Source organism: Stegodyphus dumicola, chromosome 10 (genome assembly GCF_044657685.1).
Source record: "Stegodyphus dumicola isolate Sdum_Otavi_A_Nest chromosome 10, ASM4465768v1".
NCBI lineage: Eukaryota > Metazoa > Arthropoda > Arachnida > Araneae > Eresidae > Stegodyphus > Stegodyphus dumicola.
The window spans coordinates 106,681,565-106,698,549 of NC_140777.1; the positions used below are offsets into that span (position 1 = coordinate 106,681,565).

Below are 16,985 nucleotides of genomic sequence, written 5' to 3' on the forward strand. Positions count from 1 at the left end.
TAGTATTCTTTGAAATTTATTGTTATGTTAATTTATTAAAGTGAGGTGTGAGCAGTTCATAGATTCGTTCGTTACCTAGATTGTGCCTCGTAGTTGTTTTTTTTTTTTTTTTTTTTTTTTTTTTTTTTTAAGTTAAAACATATCGCTGTGTACATGGACACATGGATGTCACATATTTTTGGTTAGAAACTTTACGTTTTTGCTACCTAAATTTTTTGTTTTTGTTTCGGATTTTTAGCTTAAATTATGTGTTCAAAAGGTCGTTTTTGCATATGCGAAAACCGCGTTCTTGGATACATTTTAGGCTTAAAGTTCGAAATGAAGACAAAAAATTTAGATAGTAACATGGCAGCATGGAGTTTCTCGCCAAAAATGTTTGGCGAGGAATTTGGCGACTTGAGGGTGCATATCAGAGTAGTTCCATAATAATAATACTAAAAACCTCTATATTCTAGAGGTAAATAGAGCAGTCTTAGATTAATTTTGTCAACTGGAGTCTGTGACAAATAACCAGACATAAAGATGGCTCTCTCTCCTTTTTTTTAACATCTAAATTTACTATGCAATTTCTGCTTTCATGGAAATCTCGATTTGCATTACTACTTAGAGTGATACACAAAATCTCAATCATATGCAATGTTATATTTAAAATATTGTTATAAATTTTGTATTTTGATAGCTAATGTTAGCAGAATTATAATTAAAATTATTTTATTTCCCCATGCAATGCAGCATGAGAGGAATTTTAAAAGAAAGCTATGCCAGAAAAGTAAAAATACAAGAGCACTTGCATTTAACATTGAATAAATGTTTATCTCGGTAATTTATATTTAATTTGAATAAATGTAATCGACTACTAGATTAGCTGTAACTGTAATTCTACCCTTTTGCTTTCCAGAAATCTCAAGAAGCAGAAATTACTAGCAATTTCTCGCGCCCGATTTATAGCTAAAACATGCCAGACAGAGAACATCTCAGTTCCATTGTTTAGTTAGTTGCTGTTGTTATTGTTGTGAATTCATGGTGAGATTGGATTAGCTTTCTCTTCAAATGTGTTGAACTGCGTTCTATTTAAAGTATTTGCATTCTACGGATTATTACTGCATGATTTTGTGAACACTTGTACGAATATCTCTGAGGAAAATTCAAACGTTTTGTTATATTTCTTGTTATAAGAATAAATTTTATTAACTTTTTATCAGACTTGTGTATTTAATCTATTATGAACCCATATGCATGCAACAATATTAACTCTTACTTGCCCTCCTCAAACAATTTTCCCAGTTAAGTTTTACATGATTTTCCCCGATAACAACTGTATAGATGGGAATCCCTAGTTGCATGGATTTATATTTATAAAATATTTAAATACAGAAGTTCTGCTATAAAAGTGGTATGCAACTGCAGAAATTATTCATTCATCACTGAATATCCATACTGTTTCAAAATGATAAGAAAATTATTTAGAACAGTTGATGCTCATTATAATGAGCCCTCACATCTTACATGAAAAAGAAAAGATGTAATAAGGAGTGCTCCCTTAAGCAAAAGTACTTTAATATATGTTTATGTTACTAAGCATCCAATAATACATAAGTTGCATAATTTTAAAACAGTAAGAGTTTTCACAAAATATACAGCTAAAATCTACACACATTTAATATCGAAAAAGTATATATGGTTCTTCCTTATTATAGCGGCCCCCAAAATTGAATTGCTAATCAACCAAGATGTAACATGTAGTAAGGAATAAGAACACATGGCAAGATATCTCAGTTTATTAGCGATTCAATCTTGGGGGCTACTATAATAAGGAAGTATCCACATGTTAGTTTTTATAACTGGAAAAGCCCATAGAAAGACAAATAAACCTTTTTAATATCATCGGGACTTTCCTTTTCACCATTTTCAGTAGCTGCTAATTCCTTCTGCTTGGCTTTCTGTTAAATAAAATTTCATTTATTACTTTGCTGAATGCATTATATCATAAAATGAAGAAACATATTTTAATATTAAAAAATAATAATTTAATTTTCATGCAACTAAAATAGGAATTTATTTAAAATGACAATTTTTCTATAATAATAATAATGCCTACTGTTTTGGTAATAGCAATAATTTTATTCTCTAATGATGAAATAAACTATAATGGAATTTGCTACTTCTCTGTTAAAACAGCCACCAGAAGTGCTTTAGCAATCTAGGAATATTTAAAATTAATTTAACAAAACTAGAGGAACACGACGACAACCAACCAAAAAAAAAAAAAAAGGTTTTAAAAAAATGTACTCGGAAGGGGGTGAAATAACATTTATTTATCTTTGTGGATGCAATAGTCTGGCACCTGCTACTGTCATAGAATCAAATATTGGTACTCTTCTGATTTTCATCAGTATTTAATTCATCCATTGCACCACCTGATAAAAATTTATACTTTAGCTCAATAGTATATGAAGCCCAAAGCAGTAAGAAAAGGAGTCCCAAAACAAATTATCACATAACCTCTTTTTGCCCTACAGTTTTTCACTTGCATCTCAAAATAAGTTATATCTCGCAATAAACTGGCAGCCATTTTAGCACTTCTGCTCAATATGCAGAATTCTACTCTCTTGAAAAGAAAGCAACAATTTCTTTTTCAGTTAATGATAAGTTAAACACATTTAACATTTTAAAGGGGGGAAATAATAATGAACATTGTTGCATTTAAATGTTTATCTCAGCTTTTTTGCCCGAGATGGCACTCGGCATCCACAGTTAGAAAAGTTTATATTTATTGAAAAGAAAAGAAAAAAAAGAACCAGTGCTTATGTTTATGTTGTGAAATAAATGAGTGAATGGCATAGCTGCCAGCCTATGTGAAAAACTGGGTATTTCTCAAAGGTTTTCATGCTGCACGGCAGCATCATTTTAAAAAACTAAAACTGATTAAAATTTGCTTTATAGCACGATTCAATTCATTCAACTGTTTATAATGATTCTGAAATAAAAATGTGTTAATAGTTATTTACATATTCTAAATTTTATGTTCTTTTCCTAATTTCATTTCGTAATTTTCTTACACTCTGATGACAAAATACTGAGTAGGCAAGGAAAGCTTTAATTTATCAAGGTACTTTTAAATACAGTAAAAATAAAATAAGTAGGTAATGCACTTCATCTTGTGGAGATAAACTTAGCAATATACCAAACATTTGTAAGATATGTACATTTTTAAGATACCTTTTCCCTCCTTACCACACACCATCATTGTGTAATTGGAAGCACATCATACTTGCAATTAGGAAGTCAAGTCTTCAAAACTTGGTGAAAGCAATGAACACTTTTTACATCTCTAGCCTCTAAAAAAATAATAAATAAATAAAAACCACTGTTCTATATGACACTAATTAATACGTGGTGGACGATAATTTGTAACTAGCAGGTTCGAAATGCGTCTTTGGGGAAGCACGTCTGACTAGCAGTATGAAAGCACAGATTTCGAATCCTAGTCAAAACACTGCATATTTTCCATGTTTCATGTTCCAAAATGAACATAATAATTATACATAATGATGTAAAACAAAAATAAGAATCTTCCATTAAGTTCTATAAATATCTACTATGGATTAAGAAAATTCACATCAAATAATATTTAATATGAACAATTTTGTTGAAGATTAGTAGGGATGAGGAAATGAAACTTATAATTTTATTGTTAAATATCACTTTCATTAGTAAAGGCTAAAAATTTTAAATCAAGATATTCAGCATCTACTGAAAAACCGGAATATGTACCGAGAAAAAGAAAAAGTTGGCAGCTATGGGAAGGCCATTTTGCTAACTGTTCTACAATGTTTTTGGACAATGAAAAAGGGGTAAGTACGCTCCATTGTATCAATTTATTACCATTTATTCTCTCAGCAGTAATGACTGATGATAGAATTAATGATACTGCAATGAAATTACTGCTTACTTTCTATTTCATGAAAAATAAAAAATTATCAATATGTTAGAAAAGATGCGTAATGAAAGAACAATATCACACAGTCTAAAGTAAGCATAAAAAAGAAAATATGTTGCACATTATAAATATAGAAAAATATCATTTCTTTTTCAACTGATTATAAATAAAAATAGTACAGTCAAAAGTCGTTAATTTGGACACCCATCATCAGGAATGATCTATAATCCGGACCTCAAAGCTACAAACTTTCTGCGTATGCGTCGTGTTTACGTATGCGTGCAAGACCTTTACGGCTGCGCATATGAGTGTGCGCATAATACGTTTATGCATGCGCGCTTAATGTATAACGGACAGTATAAGCTAAAATTATCTAATTATCTATTTCAGTTAATGTTGCAGATTGCGTTGTTCCTTAATCTTCAAATTAGATCCGGCTTATTATTTTTTGCAGACTGTTAGAGCAATTTTATAAAAGTGAGCTTGAACTTTCGATTATGTCAAATAGAAATTCCGATGCTGGAGCTCCCAAAGGATCTACAAAGTGAAAGTATGTTTCGATGTCCATCAAACAAAAAGTGGAATTGCTGAAAAAAAATAGATAAAGGCATATGCTTTGTTTCTTTAACCATTCCGAAATCTGTTTATCAATTTCACGCTGCCCTGCAGCGGGAGGGGAACGCCACGGCGCGCAATGAATTGGAAGTTCATCTGTCAGCACTATCCTTATCTTCAGGGCAGATGTTTTAATTTTATTTGGCTTATAATTCCTTACTAAATGTAGTATTTCATCTTGATGTACTCAGTCTTTGATATGATTTAAATCAAATTCCTCATCATTATAATTTGCTTCCGATAGTGAAGAAAGTGACATAGAGGTTATTGAAAACGAAAAAATTTCGATTCTCGACACAGCAGTTATAGGACTTGAACAGCGGAACTTTGTAACTGAACAAGAAATTATGTCTGTTCATAGAATTAAAGAGAAAGTATTATCACATAAAACGAAGCAACTTAACTTACATTGAAAGAAATGTTTAATAAAGTAAAATAAATATTAAGCTCTTTTTTTTTTTTTTTTTTTTTTTTGTAAATTTTGATACCCTTTAGATCATAATTGTTCTTCATTTCATAAATTACGGTTTCATATTTTTAATTTTATAATTTCTGCATTCCATTCTTACCAGATTTAAACTGATGATCTATAATCCAGAAAAATCGATAATCCGGAATCACGGAAGTCCCAATGAGTCCGGATTAACGACTTTTGACTGTATAAACCTTTTAGAGGAGGAAAAATACTAAATCAGTAATATCGTATGGAAAACCTTGAAATCAAAAGTGCAAAAGATTAAACATGTTGCATGATAAAAACCCGCCAATTAAGTTTGCCAGTTATGCCAAATAATCTTACAATTGTGGCAACTAAGGTGGTGGCTTTAGCCAGGAAGTAACTGGAATTTTAGATGGGAAATACCAATCTTCATCTCAAAAAGGATCTACATTAAAAAAGAAATAAAGCTTATATTCAATATGATACTAGTCTATTCTTAACTGGATACAAGTGATGAACTGGCATAATTTATTATCAGCTTTCATGATGTTGATGATAACCTTGAATATGAAGATTTTCATATTAATGGAATATCAGAAAACATGCTTAATGAAGATACAACTGAAGTCTTAATTATGATGACAATGCTTTAATCACCAGTTAAAAGAATGGTGAATATTGATACTATGGCATTAAATCCAGAATGTATCGCCATTTCAGCTTCAAATTGCAATTTTATGTGTTGGTGGTCTTTCTACAAAATCCGACTGTGATACACTTTCTGTCTCTTTCATATCTGTGTATAAGTAAAGGAGTCGGGCATTTTAATCTAAACCACAAAATATGAAAGTGAAATAAAGACATACAGTTTCTGCATTATAAAAATATTACTCAACAACAGAACAACAATCATTCATTTTTCTAATGCTAAACCATACTACAGTGTCCAATCTCTTGTAGCATCACTACTCTCACACTTTGGAAATGTCATTTAAGTAAATGAAAAATTTTGGTATTTCCTGATTATCTGCACCCCCAATGAAAAGTCTCAAACTAGTTGGAACCAAAGTTTTCGCACGAGGCAATACACGAAAAGCATCAACCATTTTCAGAATGGTGGTGCACTAAGAATTCTATACAAGAGCAGTCAATTAATAAAATTAAAGAAATTAGAAACTGATAATAAAGCACATATCTTTTCCAAGAAATCCTCTTTTCTCATGCTGTTATTTTTCCATGTGCACAGAAATATTTTTTCACTTAGAAAAAATCAGAACTGCCGACGCTTGCTATCATGCAGCTTTGGCGTTGCAGACCAGCCAAAACAGAGATGTGTTATGTGCATAACTCAGCTACCACATAAATACTTTTTAGTGACATTGCAAGTTGCCACATAACTATTTTTGTGACCTGCTGCTTTGCTTCGCTACCTTCTTGCATATTTCAATAGGGGATAATCACACAGCAATTACAGGGATTTGAACTAGGTCATGCTGCCAGTGTCTACTGGTTTTATCCACTTGCCCAGAATCAAATTTCACTGTCCAAAATAAGCATGTGGGAATGACAAGACTAGAAGTGTTAAAGCATTTTGCTGCACATCATTTTCATTTGATAAATATGCAGAAAATTTAGTATTTTTATTTGTTGTTCTACTTTCATAAGCCATGACGAACTAAAAGGGTTGATATTTCAGCAGATACAGAGGCATGATTTAAATTTTCTGTTACCTGGGCACCAGTTGCCAAATGTGAAAGCTTGTTTACATTGTGCCATGAATAGCTGACCAATGTTTAACACTCATGATATTGAATTCATACAGTTTTATAGTTTTTTTAAACAAAAACAAATCTATGTGTCAAAAAAAAATCACAGAATTCGACCATTACATACAGCTTTGAAATTATTCTTAAGGCAATATATATATAAATTCAGAACCGTAGCTGGAATAAAGACATGGAGTTTTCAGCGCCCGGGGAAAAGTGAAGATTTTGCAACCCATTCTGTTTGCCAAAAAGGAAATTATTTCATTCTAAATTTTGAAATATTAATTTGGCACTCCTCTGATTCTCTGCCTAGAGGCAGATGCCTCCCTTGCCTACACCACTGTATATATTATCTTATATGATGCAGTACTGTTATTACAAGTTAATTTTTTTTCATGTTTTATTGCTAGCATTGTTACCACTGTTTGATTTTGTGCCAATGTTTATGTACAGCACTTACTGGCATCCTGTTAACAGAAAAGTATTGACATGACCATATAACCATTTCAAATTATGTAATAATTTCAAATTATGTAATAATTTGAAGCAATACAATAAAAATACAATATTTTAAAACAAATCACCAAAAACATTTATATTAAAAAACCTCATCCATTTCTTTTTTAAGCTTTTCTGCTTCTTCATCGGTGAGTTCTGTGACCCTATTGTCATTGTCTAATTCCATCTGTTGTTCTTTTTGTTTACGAGCTATACGCTCTTTTCTTTTCCTTTCAGCTTCTTCCTTTTCTTGTTCTTTTTTCTTCCTCTCCTCAAGAGCCATACATTCATATTTTTGAAATTTTTCTAACAACAACTGTTAAAAATAATGAAAATCATTTACATTATGAAAACATAAATTCAAATGTTTAAGACTACAAAATTTTAAGCAATTAAGAAGTTTAAAAATGTAGCATAAATATCAGACCTTAAAACTCCAAAATTATGAACATTAACAAAATGTATGCAAAACAATAAAAGTATAGTAGTGTTGTAAATGCATCACTTTATGAATAAAAAAATATTGTAATTACACTTACAGTAAACCATGCTTTACAATTTAGGAAAAGAAGAACAACAATTGCAGTGGCAGTACAATTGCTAGTTGGAAATTGTGACCATCTATGATTGAGAGTTGCTAGGCAGAAGAACAAATCTAAATACAAGCTCTAGATTTATAATACAGTACTTTATTCAGGTAAACTTATGTTTGAACAGTTGCCTATTTCATTTACTAAGTAATAGAAATTAATTAAACTGATGGTTTATATTCAAACTGCAATATATGTAGTTCAGTCTAGCCTTCCTTTTTCATTATGAGAATTACATAGTTTCTTGCTCCTTGCATTTTACATAGCTTTCAATATGGGAATTGCATAGCTTTTATTAACCCCCTAACTGCCAATGAAATCCCTCTTATGATTCACTTACTAGTGCCACCATATCAAACAAAAGTATATAGTGACAGTATGTTTGGAAAAAGTAGATGCACAGTTTACAGTTAAAAAAGGTGTCTATTGTTACAGTGAAAATATCGAAAATACAAAAATACATAAAATTAAATAAATAAGTGGCAGTACTTAGCTATTATACAAAGTCTGAAATCTGGACTCGTTGGGAATTCGGCGATTCCAGATACTAGATCACTAGTTTAAATCTAGTAAGATGGCATGTAGAAATTATTAAATTAAAAATATGAAATTGTAATTTATGAAATAATGAAGTATTTATCATCTAAAGGGTGTCAAAATTACAAAAAAAAAGCTTAATATTTGTTTACCTTATTAAACATTTCTTTCAATGTTAGTTGTTTAAGTTGCTTCTTTTTTGTGCTAATACTTTCTCTTTAATTCTGTAGACAGACATAATCTCTTGTTTGGTTACATTGTTGAAGTCCTGTAACTATTGTTTCGAGAATTCTGACTAACTTATCAATTGAAAGTTTTTCGTTTTCAGTAACTTCTCTATCACAATTCTTCACTATTGGTATTGGTATTTTCTGGATCTAGAACCATACTACACATTTCACCCTTCATTAATTGTTATCAGTTCATTCAGTTTTCATCACTATGAAAAACATCTTTTTATATCATCTTCATTTATTAATGCTTCTCCACATTTCTTTACAAAACCCGTTATTTGGAAAATTTCACCTTTGTTTTGCGATATCCGAAAACCTTTCAAATTAGCAGCTATCATCATCAAATTTAGCTCTCCTTCACTCTTTAGTTATTATGATCAGCTATTATATTGTTAGCTCATGATGCATATTTGGTTATGCATCATGAGCTTGGCGACTAATGACAAATTGTTCCATTAAATTTCATCTTGCTTCTATCACGCACTGAGACAATTAAGTCTGAAATGTATTAGTTTAGTTATTTATTATACTTATGTCTATTTCTTGCACATGCTTAAGCCTTATTGGAGTCCTGAATAAATACATTCCCACATATACTTATTGAAGGCCAGCATTAGATATCTTACCACCTGATGCAGTCTTTGTGGGTCCTAAATTCTGCAGCCATTACGAGGCCTAGCGCTGGTTCTGGGTTTACATGAATAACAAATCAGTTATTCTTAATTCAAATAGCCCTAAATGTAATCTTTGGGTCTATGAGTATCATCAACAAAATCTACTTTTAGCATATGGAAAGAAATTTTTGGTAAATTTTTTCTCGTAAACATTTTTTAGAGCATTTAACTTAAATCTGTAATAATCGCCAAACAATAAAAACGCTCATCGTTAACATAAAAGGTTACCATACTCCTTTATTATTCAATTACTAACATTAAAAAAAAAAAAATTGTTTAGGAATCATGAGTCATTACTCAATTTGTCATGTTTTGATAAACATGCAGTGATGAAAGGAAAGTATAATAAATAATGATTTGCCAGGTTGGCATCAGATCAACGATGTATCTACGTGGAATGTTTTGGTTCGAGATGTGTGCCAAAGCACATACACAGCAGCGGAGCCAAATTACTGATGGTACAAATTTATGCTAAAATAATTGTTTCTTTAATAGCAAGGTATTTTATTTAGTGTCAAAGTGAAATTAAGAATCGGGACTCTCCAGATGTTTTATTATGCACGAAGGATGGAATCAAATGCACATGCGTAAAACCTACGAAAAAAATTTTTTGGTGGTTTCAAGGTCCAGATTTTAGATCAGTCCAGATAACGGACATCCAGATTTAGGACTTTGTGCTGTATAATATATTCTGTAACATGGTTGCACACATAATCCATCACATTCAGCTCACTGATAGAGGGATTCATGACAAATTTTTTTCTTGGAGCACACTATGCCATTCCCTTGCTATATTTTTCTTTGAAGAAGCTGATGGTACCAAGCCTGGAAAATGTCAGGCTGTAAGCTGCAAACGACTGTCACATTGTAATGTTTCTTCCTTTGGCAGGTTGTAGAACATTAATATCAAATTTTGGTAAAATGAAATTCATAACTGTCAATGCCTGGGAGTTACTTCTTTGGTAAAATAAAATGGTTACTTGTGTTACTTGTGTGTTATTCCAACCACGTTAGAAGACGTTTCGAAATTTTTAAAATGGGCCAAATTCTGGTAAACATGCATGTAACCACACTTCAGGCAATCATGATGATAAAAATCCTTCAGTGAAGCAACATTGAAACTTTTGTACAGGTTTTTTTCCATTATACTCCAAGTTCAACAATTTTGATAAACAGTTTATAATATTTTCTGTCTTAATTTTAAAATATGTGTCAGTGGAATTTGCCAGCAATAAAAGAAACTGTGGTAAAATTTCTGTATGAACAGAGAAATTTTCTGCAAAATTTTAAATGGAACGGCCAGGAGATGCATTGTAAAGAATTTTTTTTAAAGTAAAAGCCACTAAAAAGGCAGAAATTGCTGAAAGTCTTTCAGATGGAACAGCTGCTCATTCTGTGGTTTCCTGCAGAGAGCTGGTATTGCCAAGATTTCCAGGATGCCTAGTCTCTGACTTTTTTTTTTTTTTTTTTCTTTGAAAAAATATATCGCTGTGTACTTGGAGAGAAGAATAGCACAAAATAACTACAGAAATGATGGATGAAGAATGTGATTTACTATTTAATGAATCATGCAAGGTTTATTTAATAATTAACATTTTTATCTTAAACTCCTAAAGTGTGTTTTCTTTTTGTATGCTGATAATGCCTGCCAATATACGATAAATATAAAATATTTTGGGAATCTCTCTAAAAAACTTTGCGAAAAAAAGTAACTTGCACCTGATAAGTAACTTACACTGGTGTGCAAAAATTAAGGACGAGACGGTTTTTTTATTATAACTTTGTACAAAAGCTTTCCAAATCAACACATTTAATACCATAAGATCCCCAATACATAAGGACATGAGTAATGTAAGCAACACTTACTAAAAGAGAAATCAGAGGGATAAAAAGAAGCTTTATTGAAAAAGTAGCATGGAGCGCAATGCGACTGAAGGTCGAAACATGCCTGTGATGGATGTCCAGCAAGAAACATTCGGTCTTTAATAGGGGATTTGATCTCCCCTGACTGCTAGGCAGGTTTCACAGCGTCTGCCCATGCTGAGAATGAGGGTGTCAATGAGTTGTTGAGGCATTCTTGCCCATTCGTCTTGCAGCGCCAATCAAAGCTCCGGAATCGTTACTGGTGGTAAGCGTCTGCCTAGAAAATCCCATACATGCTCGATGGGATTGAGATCTGGAGATCGTGCCGGCCAATCCATACGTTCAATATCCTCACTCTCTAAGAGCTGTTCGACAGCTACTGTGCGATGATATGGTGAATTGTCATCCATGAAAAGAAACTGCGGACTCATAGCGCCTCTAAAAAGACGCACATATGGAAAAAGAATCTCGTTACAATAACGGGTCCCGTTGATTGAACCTGCGTCGAAGATGTGAAGGTCTGTACAACTACCAAGCATGATGCCTTCCCAAACGAAAACCCCGCCACCTCCATACCTGTCCCTTTCAATGATGTTCGAGGGATGATTGCATCTTCCCCGCTCTCTCCAGAGGAGTATGCGATGAGAATCGCTACTCAGACTGAATCTGCTCTCATCTGTAAAGAGTACACGTCCCCATTCATTGTCTCTCCAATTCCGGTGTTCCCGGCACCACAGAGAACGCCTTCTCCGATGGGCAGGCGTTAGAGGTACACACCGAACAGGGCATCATGCAAACAGACCACCACCGTGCAGTCTTCTGGCCACAGTAAAACGCGATATCGGTCATCCAGTCACCTGTGTCGTGTGTCTAGCGATTTCTTCCGCTGTCTGCCGCCTGTTTCTTCTGGCCTGTAAGGCAATATACCGGTCATCTGCGGGTGTGGTTCCTCGTGGATGACCACTACTAAACCCCCGGATAGCTGTTCCTGTAGTCTGAAATTGTCTCCAAAGTCGTGAAACGATGCTGTGAGCAATTCCGAACTCTGCAGCCACATTTGTCACACGGCGGCCTTCCTCCAACTTCCCAATGATTCGACCTCGGGTAAAAGCATCCAGATGTCGTCTAACAGATTGATTATTTGCCATTTCTCACATATCTGCATCTGGTATATGATAGGGTATGTGCTCACAGTTGCAGTATCTATGATTATCAAAAACAAAAATACTATTTAATCGGCTAGGGTAAGACCTGGTCTAGCTAAGGTGATCCTTGAACAGGTTGAAGTAGGGAACTATCAGAAGAAAAGTGATAAAAAAAAATTTGAATTTTTATTTACGTACTATATATATTTAACTCACTGCATTTGTATTCTATCAATAAACAATGTAATAAAAACAACAGTAGAATAAATTTATAAGAATGAATTAATAATTTTCCTCTTTATTTTTTATAGGAAAAGTTTGGTGCAAATCGAAAGATCGCGAAGAGATTAATGATGTATATGTACCCCTTGGATTCTGTCTGAAAAAAATTACCAAGTGGTATTGGTTGTTTGTGATATCTGGAAGCCCACTGCACGACAGAGGTTTTTCGGTAACCCTAATGTTGATAATATTGGCGAAGGTACCCTTCAGGATAACTGTGATTTTTTTCAGTTTTTGTCACGAAACATTTTTGGCTATTTTTTGTAATAGTAATCCTTTGGTATGGACCCGGGTTTGGTTTTCAGTTGCTGTGTTTGCTTAGATGTGCGTGGTATGGTTTTGGACTTTGAACTCACTACAGTACAAAGTACGAAATCGGGACGTCCATTATCTGGAATGATCTAAAATCCAAACCTCAAAACCAACAATAACGTTTTTCTCCTAGGTTTTACACATGCACATTTGATTCACCACTCTGTGCATAATAAAACATCTGGAGAGTACACATTCTTTATTTCACTTGGACACTAACTAAAATACCTTGTTATCGAAGAAACAAACATTTTAGTATAAATTTGTATGATCAGTAATTTGGCTCCATTGCTGCGTATCTGCTTTTTAGCACACATCTCGCACTAAAATATTCCACATAGATACATCCTTAATCTGACGCCAACATGGTGAATCATTATTTATTATACTTTCCTATCAAAACATGACAACTTGAGTAATGACACATGTAACGATGCCTAAACATTTTTTTTTTTTTTTTTTTTTTTTTTTTTTTTTATGTTAGTAACTGAATAATAAAGGAGTATGGTAACCTTTCATGTTGACATTACGCTCGGCAATAATTACAGATTTAAGTTAAATACACTGAAAAATGTTGACGGGGAAAAATTTACCATAAATTGCTTTCCATATGCTAAAAATAGATTTTGCTGATGATGCTCATAGACCCAAAGATTACATTTAGGGCTATTTGAATTAAGAATAACCGATTTGTTATTCACATAAACTCAGAACCGGCCACCAGGGCTTGTACGGCCACATGCAATCACAGAATTTAGGACCCACAGAGACTGTTTCAGGCGGTAAGATATCTAGCACCGGCCCTCAATAAGGTATATATAGAAAATTATTTATTTAGAACTCTAATAAGCCTTCATGTGCAAAAAATAGACATAAATATAATAAATAACTAAATTAATACAATTCAGGCTTAATTGTCTCAGTGTGCGATAGAAGCAACATAAAATTTAACGGAACATGCTGTCGTTAGTCGCCTAGTTCATGATGCATATCCAAATATGTATAGTTAAGGATAGCTAAATTTGATGATAATAGCCGCTAATTTTAAAGGTTTTCAGATATCGCAAAACAAAGGTGAAATTTTAATTTAAAATTAAGCAATTGACAGATTTTGTAAAGAAATGTGGAGAAGCGGTAATAAGTGAAGATGACATAAAAGAAATTTTTCTTTTCAATCATCAATAAATTAATAAATGGTGAAATGTCTCTTATGGTTCTAGATCCAGAAAATACCAATATCAATAGTGAAGAAAGTGATAGAAAAGATACTGAAAACGAGAAAATTTCGATTGACAAGTTAATCAGAATTCTCGAAACAGCAGTTACAGGACTTTAACAATGTATCTGTCTACAGAAAGTATTAACACAAAAAAACGAAGCAACTTAAACAACTTACAGTAAAAGAAATGTTTAATAAGGTAAACAAATAAATATTAAGCTTTTGTTTTGTAAATTTTGATACCCTTTAGATCATAAATACTTCATTATTTCATAAATCATGATTGCATATTTTTAATTTTATAATTTCTACATGCCGTCTTACTAGATTTAAACTTGTGGTCTTATATTCAGGAAAATCCCAAATCTGGAATCGCCAAACTGCTTGCCGCATTTTTAAGAATTCCACATACACGGTATCCATGTACACGTCGATCTATTTACCCTGCTACAGCAACCTGCTAGATTTTGTTTGGACACCATTTTGTTTTCACGAAGTAAAGGCATGTTTTTCTTTCCAACAATCTGCTAGCCGAATTACGCTTATGCTAGAACTTTTATGGAACAAAAGTGCTTAATCATGATGAAGATTAGGTGCGAAATTGGGAGAAAGTGCAGAATCGCAAACTGCTTGTCGCATTTTTTAAGAAATGCACATACACGGTATCCATGTACACGTCGACCTATTTTCACTTTAAAAAAATCCCAGAATTGCACAAAAATGGCATTGCACACACTCTTGACTTTATCCATGTACACTGCTAAAGTCCTAGCTAGTAACCTTTATCGCCTTACCAAAATGTCGCCAAACTACCTGTTACCATATTCCAAAGATTAGCCAATAGTTTTAACTTTGTTTTAGCTTCTTGATTTTGTTTAAGTGAAAATAGATCGATGTGTACAAAGTTAAACCCATGCGCAATGCCTAGTTTGTACAATTCTCTGATTTTTTTTTTAAGTAATAAGCACGTAAGCAATTCAAGTTAAAATAGGTCAATGTCGCATGGAGACAGAGTTTGCACAAGTCTCTGACTTCTTGTTTTGGATTTGTGTAGCATACAGAAAGATTGGCACCGTCTTGAAATTGGTGCCTATTTTGGCGTCAAAAAAAGAGATGATTCGCCAAGAAGTACTGTAGAGAAAATTTTAACCAATTACTCTACTTAGCAATAAATTAATGCAATAGTTTTAGTAAAGTATTTCATACTTCTGGTTATTTTTTAATATGAAAAATCATAAGCTAGTCATAATTAAAGATCAATTTATTTATTAATAAATATTAGTATTTATAAAAGTATATATTTGGAATCAGAAATGAAAAATCTTAGTATAAGGCAGATCACCAATAATTATGCATTAATGATTTCTACATCTTGCTTAATAAATGATAACGTCTTCAGAATTTTTGTAAATGAATCCTCCATGAAAATGCAATCAATTTTAATTAGTAATGGCAGAAAATAATTGGAAATAATATTGAGCTTGTTCCCTGAATGTGATTCCCTTGATCTTTATCATTTTCTTCACAATGATAGCATCAAATATATCTCTGCAACATAAAACTTAACATGATAAAGGATCATTGTATTTTATGTTTCACATATAAAATACATTATGATTTCAAATTTACCCACACCGTTCTCCATAAGAGTTTTCTTTCGTTCACATGTATATTATTTTATTGCAATGAATACATGTTCTCCTAAGATAATGTAACTATTAACAATTATAAATAATAAGCCCACAAATATTACGTAACAATCATCTACCTCCGAAAATGCAAGTCAGAATTTCATGCAGATATGAAGATAACCGTATTATCATACTCACATTTCGGCATGCTCCTGGAACACCGCCAGTGAAGAAATCAGTCTTCCGAAGCAGAAAACCAAATATAGTCTCTAACAACTACAATAAAAGGAATTTTTAAGCAATTCATATATTTACCTATTTTATCAGGTGCAAAATACAGTGTACTGTTAATATTTCAAAGATAAGTACGTTGCATAAAAAGATACAAAATTATATAAATACTATCAGGATAATTTTTATCCTTTGTATTATGATAATGACAATAAAATACGAAAGGGAAAAAAAATCATACTAACCTCAGGAACACCACCTTCGTGTTGCTGAGCCATAGCTAATAATATACCATCGAACTTTTCCGATTCATTCATTTTTAGTTTTCAAAGAATAGCCGGAACACTAAAGAAATCACAGCAATTAGTTTACGTACAATTACTGCGAAAGAAGAAATTACAGAAACGCGAGACAGCACGAGAAACACAATTCCCGATGTACTGCCAAACTACGGGAAATCCGTTTTAAAAATTCTAACCCTCGCCCCTCCCCTCAAATTTAGAAGTTGACCAAGAAACTTTACGCTAAGCATTTAAACATTTAGCAGAATACAAAGCTTAATGGACAGTAAAATATTAACCTCTGTTTGACTTATAAGTTAATTGCTACATCTGAGATGTTATTAAGTCGCTACAATTTAATTGTAACCAATGAAATTCTTAGTTACTCAAATGCGTTCCAAGTTTCGTGCAACGAACGGCATTTCATTAAAAATTGATCTAATCAATTACTAATTAAGATCCTTGCACATATATAGAACAAGTTCAAACGTGATTTTGAAGTAATCTTAGACTTACTCTCTCATCTCTTGTTGAATCGAAAGGTGATTACGACTATCTATCTCGACATAATGAAAACTAAAACTCTTGACTTGACGCTAAGTTCTTCGATGTAATATTTTCTTACGCTTTTATGTGAGTCTCTCATTCGCGAATGTAGATATCTCAGCCAACTTAAACATAAAGTCAAAGAGAATAATGATTTTGTAACATTCTGCCCATTTTGCTCTT

The 16,985-nt window shown here is 32.6% G+C and overlaps 1 protein-coding gene across 1 annotated transcript in view; it reads right to left on the reverse strand.

Annotated features, from left to right (window-relative positions):
• Positions 1-16,427, reverse strand: part of nudC (nuclear distribution C, dynein complex regulator) — a 43,153-nt gene extending 26,726 nt beyond the window's left edge. Inside the window, exons 1-4 of the mRNA XM_035372691.2 lie at positions 16,221-16,427; positions 15,943-16,020; positions 7,368-7,574; positions 1,872-1,940 (exon numbers count right to left, since the gene is read on the reverse strand). Of these exons, the coding sequence (XP_035228582.1) occupies positions 1,872-1,940; positions 7,368-7,574; positions 15,943-16,020; positions 16,221-16,292 (426 nt within the window). The 5' untranslated portion in view covers positions 16,293-16,427. The remainder of the gene's footprint in view (positions 1-1,871; positions 1,941-7,367; positions 7,575-15,942; positions 16,021-16,220) is intronic.
• Positions 16,428-16,985: the final 558 nt, after the last annotated feature.